Source organism: Schistocerca americana, chromosome 6, assembly GCF_021461395.2.
Source record: "Schistocerca americana isolate TAMUIC-IGC-003095 chromosome 6, iqSchAmer2.1, whole genome shotgun sequence".
In the NCBI taxonomy this organism is placed as follows: Eukaryota; Metazoa; Arthropoda; class Insecta; order Orthoptera; family Acrididae; genus Schistocerca; species Schistocerca americana.
Genome location: NC_060124.1, coordinates 7,705,811 through 7,723,909, shown reverse-complemented (window position 1 = coordinate 7,723,909; position 18,099 = coordinate 7,705,811). Strand labels below are relative to the sequence as shown.

At 40.9% G+C, this 18,099-nt stretch overlaps 1 protein-coding gene across 1 annotated transcript in view; it reads left to right on the top strand.

Moving 5' to 3' along the window:
• The window catches only part of LOC124619708 (tetratricopeptide repeat protein 21B-like), a 266,652-nt gene that overhangs the window by 154,652 nt on the left and 93,901 nt on the right, over nucleotides 1–18,099 (top strand). The window contains exon 11 of the mRNA XM_047146266.1: nucleotides 10,225–10,535. Within this exon, the coding sequence (XP_047002222.1) occupies nucleotides 10,225–10,535 (311 nt within the window). The remainder of the gene's footprint in view (nucleotides 1–10,224; nucleotides 10,536–18,099) is intronic.

The window sequence follows — 18,099 nt, the reverse complement described above, 5'->3', positions numbered from 1 at the left end:
ATAGATTGTGGTCAGAGTCCACATCTGCCCCTGGAAATGTCTTACAATTTAAAACCTGGTTCCTAAATCTCTGTCTTACCATTATATAATCTATCTGATACCTTTTAGTATCTCCAGGGTTCTTCCATGTATACAACCTTCTTTCATGATTCTCAAACCAAGTGGTAGCTATAATTAAGTTGTGCTCTGTGCAAAATTCTACCAGGCAGCTTCCTCTTTCATTTCTTAGCCCCAATCCATATTCACCTACTACGTTTCCTTCTCTCCCTTTTCCTACTACCGAATTCCAGTCACCCATGACTATTAAATTTTCGTCACCCTTCACTATCTGAATAATTTCTTGTATTTCATCTTACACTTCTTCAATTTCTTCGTCATCTGCAGAGCTAGTTGGCATATAAACTTGTACTACTGTAGTAGGTGTTGGCTTCGTATCTATCTTGTCCACAATAATGCGTTCACTATGCTGTTTGTAGTAGCTTACCCGCATTCCTATTTTCCTATTCATTATTAAACCTACTCCTGCATTACCCCTATGTGATTTTGTGTTTATAACCCTGTAGTCACCTGACCAGAAGGAAGTCGTGTTCCTCCTGCCACCGAACTTCACTAATTCCCACTATATCAAACTTTAACCTATCCATTTTCCTTTTTATATTTTCTAACCTACCTGCCCGATTAAGGGATCTGACATTCCATGCTCCGATCCGTAGAACGTCAGTTTTCTTTCTCCTGATAACGACATCCTCTTGAGTAGTCCCTGCCCGGAGATCCGAATAGGGGACTATTTTACCTCCGGAATATTTTACCCAAAAGGACGCCATCATCATTTATCCATACAGTAATGCTGCATGCCCTCGGGAAAAATTACGGCCGTAGTTTCCCCTCGCTTTCAGCCGTTCGCAGTACCAGCACAGCAAGGCCATTTTGGTTATTGTTACAAAGCCAGATCAGTCAATCATCTAGACTGTTGCCCTTGCAACTACTGAAAAGGCTGCTGCCCCTCTTCAGGAACCACACGTTTGTCTGGCCACTCAACAGATACCCCGCCATTGTGGTTGCACCTACGGTACGGCTATCTGTATTGCTGAGGCACGCAAGCCTCCCCACCAACGGCAAGGTCCATGGTTCATGGCGGGCGGGCGGGGGGGGGGGGGGGGGGGGGGTGTGCAACATAATTTATAAGAAATAAAATGTCAGAAAAAAATCGAAAAAGGTTAGGTAAAATCTCACAACAAGAAGGGATGGAACAATTGGATGAAAAGAAGCAGAAATTACAAGCATTGGCCAAATGACTTAAAAGATACAAAAAAAGTGAAAATAGAAGGAAACAAAACCGAACATTCAACACAAACCGAAAGAAATTTTACCAGACAATAGATAACACACACATTAAAATAGACAATCCACCAAACATAAGACATGGAACACTTCTGGAGCAATATATGGTCAAACACGGTACAACATAACAGGCATGCACGGTGGATACAAGCAGAAACAGACACATACAAGATGATACCATAAATGCCTGAGGTGATAATTTTGCAACATGAAGTCACCCAAGCAATTAATTCTACTCACAATTGGAAAGCCCCTGGGAAAGATAAAATAGCAAATTTCTGGCTAAAGAAGTTCACCTCAGCACATTCACATCTAACTAAATTATTTAACATGAATATAATACAGGGAAACATTCCAAGTGGGAAAAATATATTTAAAAACAAAGATGATGTGACTTACCATACGAAAGCGCTGGCAGGTCGATAGAAACACAAACAAACACATACACACACACAAAATTCTAGCTTTCGCAACCAATGGTTGCTTCGTCAGGAAAGAGGGAAGGAGAGGGAAAGACGAAAGGATGTGGGTTTTAAGGGAGAGGGTAAGGAGTCATTCCAATCCCGGGAGCGGAAAGACTTACCTTAGGGGGAAAAAAGGGACAGGTATACACTCGCACACACACACATATCCATCCGCACATACACAGACACAAGCAGACATTTGTAAAGGCAAAGAGTTTGGGCAGAGATGTCAGTCGAGGCGGAAGTACAGAGGCAAAGATGTTGTTGAAAGACAGGTGAGGTATGAGCGGCGGCAACTTGAAATTAGCGGAGGTTGAGGCCTGGCGGATAACGAGAAGAGAGGATATACTGAAGGGCAAGTTCCCATCTCCGGAGTTCTGACAGGTTGGTGTTGGTGGGAAGTATCCAGATAACCCGGACGGTGTAACACTGTGCCAAGATGTGCTTTCCGTGCACCAAGGCATGTTTAGCCACAGGGTGATCCTCATTACCAATAAACACTGTCTGCTTGTGTCCATTCATGCGAATGGACAGTTTGTTGCTGGTCATTCCCACATAGAAAGCTTCACAGTGTAGACAGGTCAGTTGGTAAATCACGTGGGTGCTTTCACACGTGGCTCTGCCATTGATCGTGTACACCTTCCGGGTTACAGGACTGGAGTAGGTGGTGGTGGGAGGGTGCATTGGACAGGTTTTACACCGGGGGTGGTTACAAGGGTAGGAGTGAGAGGGTAAGGAAGGTGGTTTGGGGATTTCGTAGGGATGAACTAAGAGGTTACGAAGGCTAGGTGGACGGCGGAAAGACACTCTTGGTGGAGTGGGGAGGATTTCATGAAGGATGGATCTCATTTCAGGGCAGGATTTGAGGAAGTCGTATCCCTGCTGGAGAGCCACATTCAGAGTCTGATCCAGTCCCGGAAAGTATCCTGTCACAAGTGGGGCACTTTTGTGGTTCTTCTGTGGGAGGTTCTGGGTTTGAGGGGATGAGGAAGTAGCTCTGGTTATTTGCTTCTTTCCAGGTCGGGAGGGTAGTTGCGGGATGTGAAAGCTGTTTTCAAGTTGTTGGTGTAATGGTTCAGGGATTCCGGACTGGAGCAGATTCGTTTGCCACGAAGACCTAGGCTGTAGGGAAGGGACCGTGTGATGTGGAATGGGTGGCAGCTGTCATAATGGAGGTACTGTTACTTGTTGGTGGGTTTGATGTGGACGGACATGTGAAGCTGGCCATTGGACAGATGGAGGTCAACGTCAAGGAAAGTGGCATGGGATTTGGAGTAGGACCAGGTGAATCTGATGGAACCAAAGGAGTTGAGGTTGGAGAGGAAATTCTGGAGTTCTTCTTCACTGTGAGTCCAGATCATGAAGATGTGATCAATAAATCTGTACCAAACTTTGGGTTGGCAGGCCTGGGTAACCAAGAAGGCTTCCTCTAAGCGACCCATGAATAGGTTGGCATACGAGGGGCCCATCCTGGTACCCATGGTTGTTCCCTTTAATTGTTGGTATGTCTGGCCTTCAAAAGTGAAGAAGTTGTGGGTCAGGATGAAGCTGGCTAAGGTAATGAGGAAAGAGGTTTTAGGTAGGGTGGCAGGTGATCGGCGTGAAAGGACTCTCTGCTGGAAATATCACTTTGCCATGAAGAAAAATGATCCTAATCCTACTCCTAATGATCCAACTCCCCAAGACACTATCCAAGTTGAACCCTGCCTGGAACAGTTCTGTCCTCCGTCACAGCGGGACCCACCTCCTCTTCCTCAAAATATTCCTCTCCAAACCTTCCAAGAATTTCTGACTTCCAGCCTTGCTTCTCAGTCCTTAAAAAACCTTAATCCTACTCCCAACATCACCACTGCTGAAGCCCAAGCTATCCGTGATCTGAAGGCTGACCGATCCATCATCTTTCTTCCGGCGGACAAGGGTTCCACGACCGTGGTACTTGATCGTCGGGAGTATGTAGCTGAGGGACTGCGTGAGCTTTCAGAACACCACATACAAAGTTTGCCAAGGTAATCCCATTCCTGATGTCCAGGCGGAGCTTCAAGGAATCCTCAGAACCTTAGGCCCCCTACAAAACCTTTCACCTGACTCCATCAACCTCCTGACCCCACCGACACCCCGCATCCCTACCTTCTACCTTGTTCCTAAAATTCACAAACCCAATCATCCTGGCCGCCCCATTGTTGCTGGTTACCAAGCCCCCACAGAACGTATCTCTGCCTACATAGATCAACACCTTCAACCCATTACATGCAGTCTCCCATCCTTCATGAAAGACACAAACCACTTTCTCGAACGCCTGGAATCCTTTCCCAATCTATTACCTCCAGAAACCATCCTTGTAACCATTGATGCCACTTCCTTATACACAAATATTCCGCACGTCCAGGGCCTCGCTGCGATGGAGCACTTCCTTTCACGCCGATCACCTGCCACCCTACCTAAAACCTCTTTCCTCATTACCTTAGCCAGCTTCATCCTGACCCACAACTTCTTCACTTTTGAAGGCCAGACATACCAACAATTAAAGGGAACAGCTATGGGTACCAGGATGGCCCCCTCGTACGCCAACCTATTCATGGGTCGCTTAGAGGAAGCCTTCTTGGTTACCCAGGCCTGCCAACCCAAAGTTTGGTACAGATTTATTGATGACATCTTCGTGATCTGGACTCACAGTGAAGAAGAACTCCAGAATTTCCTCTCCAACCTCAACTCCTTTGGTTCCATCAGATTCACCTGGTCCTACTCCAAATCCCATGCTACTTTCCTTGACGTTGACCTCCATTGTCCAATGGCCAGCTTCACACGTCCGTCCACATCAAACCCACCAACAAGCAACAGTACCTCCATTATGACAGCTGCCACCCATTCTACATCAAACGGTCCCTTCCCTACAGCCTAGGACTTCGTGGCAAACGAGTCTGCTCCAGTCCGGAATCCCCGAACCATTACACCAACAACCTGAAAACAGCTTGCACATCCTGCAACTACCCTCCCGACCTGGTACAGAAGCAAATAACCAGAGCCACTTCCTCATCCCCTCAAACCCAGAACCTTCCACAGAAGAACCACAAAAGTGCCCCACTTGTGACAGGATACTTTCCGGGACTGGATCAGACTCTGAATGTGGCTCTCCAGCAGGGATACGACTTCCTCAAATCCTGCCCTGAAATGAGATCCATCCTTTATGAAATCCTCCCCACTCCACCAAGAGTGTCTTTTCGCCGTCCACCTAACCTTCGTAACCTCTTAGTTCATCCCTACGAAATCCCCAAACCACCTTCCTTACCCTCTCACTCCTACCCTTGTAACCACCCCCGGTGTAAAACCTGTCCAATGCACCCTCCCACCACCACCTACTCCAGTCCTGTAACCCGGAAGGTGTACACGATCAATGGCAGAGCCACGTGTGAAAGCACCCACGTGATTTACCAACTGACCTGCCTACACTGTGAAGCTTTCTATGTGAGAATGAGCAGCAACAAACTGTCCATTCGCATGAATGGACACAGGCAGACAGTGTTTGTTGGTAATGAGGATCACCCTGTGGCTAAACATGCCTTGGTGCACGGCCAGCACATCTTGCACAGTGTTACACCGTCCGGGTTATCTGGATACTTCCCACCAACACCAACCTGTCAGAACTCCGGAGATGGGAACTTGCCCTTCAGTATATCCTCTCTTCTCGTTATCCGCCAGGCCTCAACCTCCGCTAATTTCAAGTTGCCGCCGCTCATACCTCACCTGTCTTTCAACAACATCTTTGCCTCTGTACTTCCGCCTCGACTGACATCTCTGCCCAAACTCTTTGCCTTTACAAATGTCTGCTTGTGTCTGTGTATGTGCGGATGGATATGTGTGTGTGTGCGAGTGTATACCTGTCCCTTTTTTCCCCCTAAGGTAAGTCTTTCCGCTCCCGGGATTGGAATGACTCCTTACCCTCTCCCTTAAAACCCACATCCTTTCGTCTTTCCCTCTCCTTCCCTCTTTCCTGACGAAGCAACCATTGGTTGCGAAAGCTAGAATTTTGTGTGTGTGTATGTGTTTGTTTGTGTTTCTATCGACCTGCCAGCGCTTTCGTATGGTAAGTCACATCATCTTTGTTTTTAAATATAAATTATTTAACAGTTACATTGCAGACCCATACACATTCCCTGATACGCTTACACATGGAATAACTTATCTGAAACCTAAAGATCAAGCAGACACAGCAAACCCAGCTAAATATCGCCCCATAACATGCCTACCAACAATGTACAAAATATTAACTTCAGTCATTACACAGAAATTAATGACACTTACAACACAGAACAAAATTATAAATGAAGAACAAAAATGCTGTTGCAAAGGAGCACAAGGATGTATAGAGCAACTGATAATAGATGCAGAGGTGACATATCAAGCTAAAACTAAACAAAGATCACTGCACTACACTTACATTGATTACCAAAAAGCTTTTGATAGTGTACCCCACTCATGGTTACTACAAATATTGGAAATATACAAAGTAGATCCTAAATTGATACAGTTCCTAAACATAGTAATGAAAAATTGGAAAACCACACTTAATATCCAAACAAAATCAAATAATATCACATCACAGCCAATTCAGATTAAGCGTGGAATATACCAAGGAGACTCATTAAGTCCTTTCTGGTTCTGCCTTGCTCTGAACCCACTATCCAACATGCTAAATAATACAAATTATGGAAACAATATTACTGGAACATAACCACACAAAATAACACATTTGCTATACATGGATGATCTAAAACTACTGGCAGCAACAAATCAACAACTCAACCAATTACTAAAGGTAACAGAAGTATTCAGCAATGATATAAATATGGCTTTTGGATCAGACAAATGTAAGAAAAATAGCATAGTCAAGGGAAAACACACTAAACAAGAAGATTACATATTGGATAACCACAGCGACTGCATACAAGCGATGGAAAAAAACAGATGCCTTTAAATATCTAGGATACAGACAAAAAATAGGAATAGATAATACAAATATTAAAGAAGAACTAAAAGTAAAATATAGACAAAGACTAACAAAAATACTGAAAACAGAATTGACAGCAAGAAACAAGACAAAAGCTATAAATACTTATGCCATACCAATATTGACCTACTCATTTGGAATAGTGAAATGGAGTAGCACAGACCTAGAAGCACTCAATACACTTACACGATCACAATGCCACAAATATAGAATACATCCCATACATTCAGCAACAGAAAGATTCACATTAAGCAGAAAGGAAGGAGGAAGGGGATTTATCGACATAAAAAACCTACATTATGGACAGGTAGACAATTTAAGAAAATTCTTTCTAGAACGAGCAGAAACTAGCAAAATACACTAAGCAATCACTCATATAAATACATCGGCTACACCACTGCAATTTCATAACCAATTCTACAACCCTTTAGATCACATAACAGATACGAAGAAAGTAAATTGGAAAAAGAAAACACTACATGGCAAGCACCCGTATCATCTAACACAGCCACACATCGATCAAGACGCATCCAACACATGGCTAAGAAAAGGCAATATATACAGTGAGACAGAAGGATTCATGATTGCAATACAGGATCAAACAATAAACACCAGATATTACAGCAAGCATGTTATTAAAGATCCCAGTACCACAACAGATAAATGCAGACTTTGCAAACAACAAATAGAAACAGTAGATCACATCACAAGCGGATGTAAAATACTAGCAAATACAGAATACCCCAGAAGACATGACAATGTAGCAAAAATAATACATCAACAGCTTGCCTTACAACATAAACTTATAAAACAACATGTTCCCACATACAAGTATGCACCACAAAATGTACTGGAGAATGGTGAATACAAATTATACTGGAACAGAACCATTATAACAGATGAAGAAGAAATTAACACAACTAATCGAAATATCAATACCCAATACAACAAATATACAAAAGAAAACAGGAGAAAAAATTGAAAAATACATCCAACTGGCTGAGGAAGTCAAGGACATTATACCAATTATACTATCAACTACAGGAGTCATACCACACAATATCCACCAGTACATCAATGCAATACAGCTACATCCAAACTTATATATACAACTACAGAAATCCGTAATTATTGATACATGTTCAACTACCCAAAAGTTCCTAAATGTAATATAACATATACTGTACAGTTAAAAGGAAGTCACGCTTGATCAAGGTCCGCGTCACTTTCCATTTTTGACCAGACATAACGTCTGAGAAAAGAAAGAAATAATAATAATAATAGTAATAGTAATAAAATACATATCTGATCTGACAACAGAAAGAATTGTTTTTGTGGAATTTTGTTGTTTTGTATGTAATTAAGTACAGTTAAGGGCAATAATGAAATAATGTGCAAGCTTCTGCAGCTCAAGTTTAAAAAATCCCTAACTGATGTGTTAGTTCTTGGATTTACTTCCGGGCTGAAAATCAGATTAGATTTACTTTCATTCCAATTGATCCATAGTGAGGAGGTCCTCCAGGATGTGGAACATGTCAGGAAAATAACAATACATGACAAATATTTACAACTATAACAAATAAGCTAATGTACCATTCCACAGGTCCCAAGTGGAACGATCGTCATTTTTTAATGAACACTATATGAAAGAGTCATTTTACAAATACTAATGCACTGAATTTAAAATAAAAAGCTTTATTTATTTATTTATATACAAGGTAATAAACATGTAATACAACTACTATAATACTTATTTACAATGAACACGTTACTGCATTGAAATGGTGCAGAAGTTAGATTGTACTTACTCGAGAATGTTTACCTGTCACACTTAATTGATTTTGTCACTCTCTCAATCAAAGGACCTGTTCCTGGAGACCTTAGTCCTTTAGTGGCTAACTCTTCCTGGTAATTTACTTTTCTGTTTCCAGAAAGAGATTTTCACTCTGCAGCAGAGAGTGTGCTGATACGAAACTTCCTGGCAGATGAAAGCTGTGTACCAGACAGAGAAGCGCACTCGAGACCTGCACCTTTTGCGGGCATTCGCTCTACCGACTGATCTACCCAAGCACAACTCATGATCCATCCTCACAGCTTTACTTTTCTGTTAGTGTTTAAAATAGATTCAGCATAGTTTATGTTTACACTGAACACGAAAGCTGATTCCCACACAGTAATCAACCAATTCCAAATACAAAATGCCGTTGGTGGAAATGATTAAACTCAGGTAGTAATGTTTACCAACATGGTCACTTGGCCAGTATACAAATGAGGTGCTGAGATCTATAAGGGCCTAAAGCACACCTCTGTCAATCCAACTTTTAAGTGAATATAAGAGAAACCAGTGATAAGCTTTTCATGAATTTTCACAGATACAATGTGGGCCTACAGCGCAAATAAACCTGACTTGCCATAAGATCAACAGATTTCAAAAAACATGAATAAATGCTACAATCTCATAATTGACACTGATGTGCTTTAGGCCCTTATGTTTTTCAGCATCTCAAATGTATTACTGTATGATAAAATTCAAAACTCAATGTATTGTATCTCATTCAGAATCCTCCAAAACAAAATAGGTTTATTGTCAGTACATCTTTGACATGCACTGATGTCTGATCTAAAAAATAGTGTGAATTAGCATATCTGGGGAGTGTGCTATGATGTAGCCGGATTTATGCCAAGCAAACTGGGGTAAAAGTCTGCTGCAGTGTGCTACCATCTGGTGGCACTGACATAAATTTCTACTTGAGTGCAAGGGCTAGCTGTGCGCATTGTGAACCATACACATTGTTTATCTAATCCATATGTATTTGGCCTGTAAGGCAATTAGTTGAGTAGCACATGTGCAAAAGCTCCTTAAAACCTGCACAACTGAAGGTATACTCGTGACCCTGTTGCCAAGTTTTACGAAGTCCGGAGAAGCAGTAGCGTGTTAGATTTAAGTGCCGTATCCCTTCAGATTGCAACATCTATGCTACATTTAACAACATTCAAAGAAAAATAACCAATAAATCTGCAAGGTGTTGAAAGTTAGAGTGTTCACGTACACTTGTGCTCTAATACAGGATCCGCCACTGCTCTTACTGCATGTTGTGACCCATGCTACAAACTAAACAGTGACCAGTGTAGTTCCACTGTAGATATACTATGCCATGGTCACCAAGGTTTGTGTCCTTCACACAGTTAGCGTCTTAGGTAGCCTTTCTTATACTCATGATGACACTAATAATGCCAAACTATTGTCTGTGTTTCTCTACTCTGGAATGTCATGAACAAATATTTTCTAGGTGTACCATTTTTACTCACTGTTTTGTACCATTGCTACTCACTATATTCTTATGTGCAGTGGAGGGAACTATGACACTGAAATTAGTTACTTAGTGTTCAGTGAAAGATGTATGTATTCTGTAGGTGATCTCCAGTCAGCAGACAAGCAATTGTCAGCAGCAGCCGAGTCCTTTGGTGCCACTTCTGAGAGGGGTCGGATTGTCCTGATGAAAGCCAAACTACTTCTAGCACAAGGAGATGTGGCAGCAGCATTACACGAGTTAGAATCTGTTTCCCCTGGGCAATCCTCATATAGACAAGCACAGTGTCAAATGGCTGAGATACATTTAAAGCATCGTGGTGATCGTATGGCTTATGCTGAATGTTTTCGTCGTTTGGTAGAACATGCACCAGGACCTGCAACATTCTCAATGCTTGGCGATGCTTTCATGCAGGTGAGAAACTTTTATTGTACAAAAGGTTTGACCAGTAGCCTTAAGTAGTGAGAACTAGTGGCTACGTATTTTTGTAACAAGCAAAATGGAAGTAATGAATTTCTACCTAGAAAAACTGTTGATTACTTTAAGAAAAAGGAAAGCACTATAAGATAATGAAGAAATTTACTGTTTCAAATGGATAACATAGATCAAACATAAGTCTTGTATGGAATGTAAAGAAAAGAGTCTCCTTTAGTACAGAAAGAGATTTGTTATATTCATCCCTTGTCCTTGTGGTGTGGCGGGTGGGATAGTTGTTTATAAAATGTTCCTATTATTTATTTAATGCTGTTGTTTGCCGTTCTCAACACTGGCTCTCTAACTACAATATTGGCAACCAGCAAGTGAGTCGCAAAACGTGAAGCCTGTGATTAGAATTCCTAGTGCCCACTTCATCTGAGAAATACATTTATAGCTACAGCTTATAGCTCCGAGGAATTAGGAGATTGTCTGGGATTCATAATCAAAAACCATTTTCTCTAAAATGTTCACTATATTCGGAAAGTCACAGACCAAAAAGAATCCACACACTCCAACTACCAGAGCAGTTCAGAGTCTAATGCGCTGATGCAACTATAACTGTTCAAATTAAATGTTTAAGCGAATGCTTGCCATAATTTGATGATAATGTTCATCAAACGCCATGCTAAATAATGGTAGAATGTCTGTCCTGCGGCGGCACGTGAAAATACGACATACGCAAACTGAAGATAGATCATTAAAGTCATCCCAGAATTAACACTTCACTCGAAAACGATTTCATGGTTACGCGTATCCCGAGTAACTTATTATGGCATCCGAGGCTGTTTATAGCAATGATACCGACGCAACGCGACGCGACTCCCAGCACAGATGGTGTGCTAATCAGCGTCTCGAGAGAACTGGGGCCTTCTTCCTCGCGCAGCGTTCTTATATATAAAGCCACGGTGCGGACGGCTAAGGGAACGCCTGATCAAATCCGCTCTCCCAACTAGCCGCTGGGCTAGTAATGCACCACTTCAAGTTATGGAAAAAATTATCGCTTCCTTTGCTGATGGCCGATGAAGCTCTCAATTTAAATGTGCAATCAGCACACAGGTATGTAATCATAATAAAAGTCTGACGTGGCTAAGTCAAATATTTTGGGCGAGAGAATTAATTTAATTAGCTACACGCAGTAGACGAGCTCTGAACTTGCCCTTTGGAGATACGCTATCGCTATAGTTTTATAGTTATTCAGTTGAAACTTCTCACATCTTTATGATTATAGCGGATCTCCCTTCTACTTAAATTTAAACATCCTAGCTTTATTTATTTGCCTACTTAATCTATCTTGCTTCTTTAATTTTTAAGACAAAAACCAGAAAATCATGAATTTCAACAATAATTTTAATTTGTGAGATCCAGAATACTGTTTCTACTAAATTATTATGCAAAAGGAATCTAAATATAAATTTGTAAGTCTCTAGCTCTTTTCTGTTGCGCCAATGATTTTTACAGAAAAACGTCCAAATTTTGAAAATGGTTAAAGTTATTGAACTGATATTCAACACATATTGATTTAGTATTACTCCTGACATGCTAGAAACGTTTCAGGTTATTTACTTGATTTTTAAAGTATTGCGCAACATTTATGACATCAGAGCTAGTTACAGCTGACTAGGCTGGCACACAATGGAAAGACTGATGTGAATTTTATAAAGCGTGAGTATGCTACTTCCCTACATCCTGCTGTCTGAATAATGTACAAAACTCATTCATGATGTTTCTCATTATTATTATTTATGGTGCTAATTTTGAAGAATTTTCTGTTCTGTTCAATTGATTCATTTTAGCAACTTATCTTAACGGTATTTTCATGGTCATAACCATCAGTGCTACGGAAATTCACATCACTTACTGTGAAGTTCCAATATTGTGATCTGTAGTAAAGAGGTAAGGCTAATCTAAGAGTAATCAAAACATCCTAGGTCCTGGGTTCAATCCAAGCAACTGCTAAAATTTTGAAGAAAAATCATTAGCGATAGCGGCTGAAGACTTCATTTATAAGGAGTCATCCTCATTCTGCCAATGGGTTTGTTAAAGAGGATGGAGTAATGGACAGAGTTTCAGGGCAACTTCTTGCCGTAGGATTGGGAAACTACTTCTAAGAGGCAGAAGAATTAACAAAGACCAGTGACAAGAGGATGCAGAAGACAAAGGAAACCACTCCATTAAAGACACACAGTGTGTATCAGCAAGACATATAGTTTACGTCTATTGTAAAGAGTCTGCCAGTTCAGTTTTGTCAGCATCTCTGTGACGTACTCCAACAAATCAAACAAATCTGTGCTCATTTGTGGTGGCCTTCTCTGTGTAATTTCGCTATCCCCCATTAGCCCTATTTGGCATGGATCCCACACACATGAACAGTATTCTAGGATGGGTCGCACGAATGGTTTGTAAGCAATCACTTTTGTAGTCTAATTTCATTTCCCTGGTATTCTGTTAATAAACCAAAATCTACCACCTGCTTTGCCACAACTGAGCTTATGTGCTCATTCCATTTCGTATCCCTACAAAGTGCTCATTGATATTATAGTCATAGGATACTACTTTTTTAGTTTTCTGAAATGCAAAATTTCACATTTCTGAACTTTTAATGCAAGTTGCGTATCTTTGCATCATTTTGAAATAGTATCAAGAACTATTTCAGCTTTTGCTTTGTTACCCTCAATTTCAGTTCCTGTCTCATCTGTGAGTGACTGGATACTAACTTTGCTGCCACTAATAGGCTTTACATATGACCAGAATTTGTTTTGTGAAAGATCATTTGACAATATCCTGCTACGTTAGTCGTTGACGGCTCTGCTTTGTTACCCTCAATTTCAGTTCCTGTCTCATCTGTGAGTGACTAGATACTAACTTTGCTGCCACTAATAGGCTTTACATATGACCAGAATTTGTTTTGTGAAAGATCATTTGACAATATCCTGGTACGTTAATCGTTGACGGCTCTCTTGACTGCCAAATGCATTTCATTTAGCATCTCTCTATCTATAGCCCTATGCTTTGTTTACATCTGTTATGCAGTAGTCTCTTTTTCTTTAGGAGTTTCTTTACAGTGACTGTATAACATGGAAGGTCCCTCCCATTATGAACTGTTCTAGCTGGTACATATCTACCCAGTACATGGTCAACTATTCTTTTATAGGTGGTCCTTAGTTCCTCTACACGCTCCTATCTTCCGCTAAAAGTTTCAAGTTCCTCATTCAGATATGACACTGCGGGCTTTTTATTCTACTGTGTTGAACATACTTATCTTTTTATTCATTTTAGTTGCCCATGTACTGTGGTTCATGGTGTGGGTTCCTGTTGTCATGTCCGAGTTCATGAACCACGGGCAACGTATGAGTGGCCAAGTAAGTGGTCCTGACAGTCGGGATACCAGTTACTTTGGAATAAGGCTGGGCATCTCGGACATATTCTGAGTCGTGGTCACCTTCGTGCTCAGACGGCAAAGACTACAAAATCCACCGGTTAGTCCCTCAACCGTTAGCGGTAAAACTCAATGGGACCCGGGGTAAGGAAGGCTAGCAACCTGCTTCCCTCGTACTTTAAATATGATGCTGGCAACAATCAGAGCAAAATGCCTCGGACCTTTGGAGGTGACGGAGTCCCACCTCTAACTGACAAACCAAGGACTCCTAAGATACAACTCGGCAAACAAATGGTAACGAGATGGGGAGCTATTAATATCAATGGGGGCTACCCTGGGAAGCAGGTAGAGCTGGCAGAGGCTGCAAGTAAAATGGGGTTGGACGTTTTAGCTGTTAGTGACATTTGGGTAAGGTGTGAGAAAGAAGAGAAAGTGGGAGAATACGAGGTCTACCTGTCAGGAGTCAAATCAGGAATAGCACAATGGGCTTTACATCAGGAAAGAAATGGAACCCAGTGTAGTTGCAATAAGGTATGTATACGAACGACTGATGTGGATAGATTTGACAGTGTCTAGCAAGAAAATTAGGATTGTGTCAGTATATTCGCATTGTGAAGGGACAGATCAAGATAAGATGGATAGTTTTTATGACACACTCAGTGATGTAGTTGTTAGAGTAAAGGACAAGGACAGTGTTCTGCTCATGGGTGATTTTAACGCCAGGATTGGAAATCGAACAGAAGGGTATGAAAAGGTTATGGGTAAATTTGGAGAGGATATGGAGGCCAACAGGAACGGGAAACAACTCTTGGATTTCTGTGCCAGTATGGGCTTATTAATCACAAACTCCTTTTTGAAACATAAGAACATTCCCCAGTATACTTGGGAAGGCAGGGGAACCAGATCTGTCGTTGACTATATAATAACAGATCAGGAATTCAGGAAGGCTGTGAGGGACACACGTGTATTCAGGGGATTCTTTGATGACACTGATCACTATTTAATCTGCAGTGAAATTGGTATTGTGAGGGCGAAAGTGCAGGAGGTCAGGTTCATATGTAGGAGGATAATAGTGGAGAAACTTCAGGATAAGGAAATCAGACACAAGTACATAACAGTGATCTCAGAAAGGTACCAGTTAGTTGAATGTAGTCAATTACAGTCATTGGAAAAGGAATGGACAAGGTACAGGGACACAGTACTAGAAGTGGCTAAAGAATGTCTTGGAACAGTAGTGTGTAAAGGTAGGATGAAGCAAACAGCTTGGTGGAATGACACAGTCAAGGCAGCCTGTAAAAGGAAAAAGAAGGCATATCAAAAATGGCTACAATAGAACTCAGGTAGACAGAGAAAGCTATGTTGAAGAAAGAAACAAAGCCAAACATAATTGCAGCATCCAAGAAGAAATCTTGGGAAGACTTTGGAAACAGGTTGGAGACTTTGGGTCAAGCTGCTGGAAAACCATTCTTGAGTGTAATTAGCAGTTTTCGAAAGGGAGGTAAGAAGGAAATGACAAGTATTTTGGACATGTCAGGAAAACTGCTGGTGAATCCTGTTGATGCCTGGGGCAGATGGAGCAAATATTTTGAAGAGTTTGTAGGGAAGCAGCCTACTCACGCTTTATAAAATTCACATCAGTCTTTCCATTGTGTGCCAGCCTAGTCCGCTGTAACTAGCTCTGATGTCATAAATGTTGCGCAATACTTTAAAAATCAAGTAAATAACCTGAAACGTTTCTAGCATGTCAGGAATAATACTAAATCAATATGTGTTGAATATCAGTTCAATAACTTTAACCATTTTCAAAATTTGGACGTTTTTCTGTAAAAATCATTGGCGCAACAGAAAAGAGCTAGAGACTTACAAATTTGTATTTAGATTCCTTTTTCATAATAATTTAGTAGAAACAGTATTCAGGATCTCACAAATTCAAATTTTAGTTGAAATTCATAATTTTCTGGTTTTTGTCTTAGAAATTAAGGAAGCAAGATAGATTAAGTAGGCGAATAAATGAGGCTAGGATGTGTAAATTTAAGTAGAAGGGAGATCCACTATAATCATAAAGATGTGAGAAGTTTCAATTGAATAACTATAAAACTATAGCGATAGCGTATCTCCAAAGGGCATGTTCAGAGCTCGTCTACTGCGTGTAGTGTAATTAAATTAATTCTCTCGCCCAAAATATTTGACTTAGCCACGTCACACTTTTATTATGATTACTTACCTGTGTGCTGAATGCACATTTAAATTGAGAGCTTCATCGGCCATCAGCAAAGGAAGCGATAATTTTTTCCATAACTTGAAGTGGTGCATTACTAGCCCAGCGGCTAATTGGGAGAGCGGATTTGATCAGGCGTTCCCTTAGCCGTCCGCACCGTGGCTTTATATATAAGAACGCTGCGCGAGGAAGAAGGCCCCAGTTCTCTCGAGACGCTGATTAGCACACCATCTGTGCTGGGAGTCGCGTCGCGTTGCGTCGGTATCATTGCTATAAACAGCCTCGGATGCCATAATAAGTTACTCGGGATACGCGTAACCATGAAATCGTTTTCGAGTGAAGTGTTAATTCTGGGATGACTTTAATGATCTATCTTCAGTTTGCGTATGTTGTATTTTCACGTGCCGCCGCGGGACAGACATTCTACCATTATTTAGCGTGGCGTTTGATGAACATTATCATCAAATTATGGCGACCATTCACTTAAACATTTAATTTGAACAGTTATAGTTGCATCAGCGCATTAGACTCTGAACTGCTCTGTTAGTTGGATTGTGTGGATTCTTTTTGGTCTGTGACTTTCAGAATATAGTGAACATTTTTAGAAAATTGTTTTTGATTATGAATCCCAGACAATCTCCTAATTCCTCAGAGCTATAAGCTGTAGCTATAAGTGAATTTCTCAGATGAAGTGGGCACTAGGAATTCTAATTACAGGCTTCACGTTTTGCTAATCACTTGCTGGTTGCCAATATTGTAGTTAGAGAGCCAGTGTTGAGAACGGCAAAAGACAGCATAAATAATAGGAACATTTTAAATAACAATAAATCCACCCACCGCCCCACATACGGTTAATCGGCCGGGAAATGCATTTTTAAAACAAAACATTCTACATTTTAAATATAACAAAATTATTCCACCCGCCACCCCACAAGTTGCTCAATGTAGGTGAAAATACAATCAGTAATGTTTCAGATTTCGATGTACAATGGGATATGAATGATGATGGAAGTAGGATCGCATTTGAGGAAGTGGAGAAAATGGTCAATAGATTGCAGTGCAATAAAGAGGCTGGGGTGGATGAAATTAAGTCAGAACTCATCAAATACAGTGGAATGTCAGGTCTTAAATGGCTACACAGGATAATTGAAATGGCGTGGGAGTCAGGACAGGTTCTGTCAGACTGGACGAAAGCAGTATTCACATCAATCTTTAAACATGGAAACAGAAAAGATTGTAACAACTACAGAGGTATCTCTTTAATCGGCGTTGTGGGTAAAATCTTCTCTAGTATTGTTGAAAGGAAAGTGCGAGTATTAGTTGAGGACAAATTAGATGAAAATCAGTGTGGGTTTGCCAGTGTTGAGAACGACAAAAGACAGCATAAATAATAGGAACATTTTAAATAACAATAAATCCACCCACCGCCCCACATACGGTTAATCGGCCGGGAAATGCATTTTTAAAACAAAACATTCTACATTTTAAATATAACAAAATTATTCCACCCGCCACCCCACAAGTTGCTCAATGTAGGTGAAAATACAATCAGTAATGTTTCAGATTTCGATGTACAATGGGATATGAATGATGATGGAAGTAGAATCGCATTTGAGGAAGTGGAGAAAATGGTCAATAGATTGCAGTGCAATAAAGCGGCTGGGGTGGATGAAATTAAGTCAGAACTCATCAAATACAGTGGAATGTCAGGTCTTAAATGGCTACACAGGATAATTGAAATGGCGTGGGAGTCAGGACAGGTTCTGTCAGACTGGACGAAAGCAGTATTCACATCAATCTTTAAACATGGAAACAGAAAAGATTGTAACAACTACAGAGGTATCTCTTTAATCAGCGTTGTGGGTAAAATCTTCTCTAGTATTGTTGAAAGGAAAGTGCGAGTATTA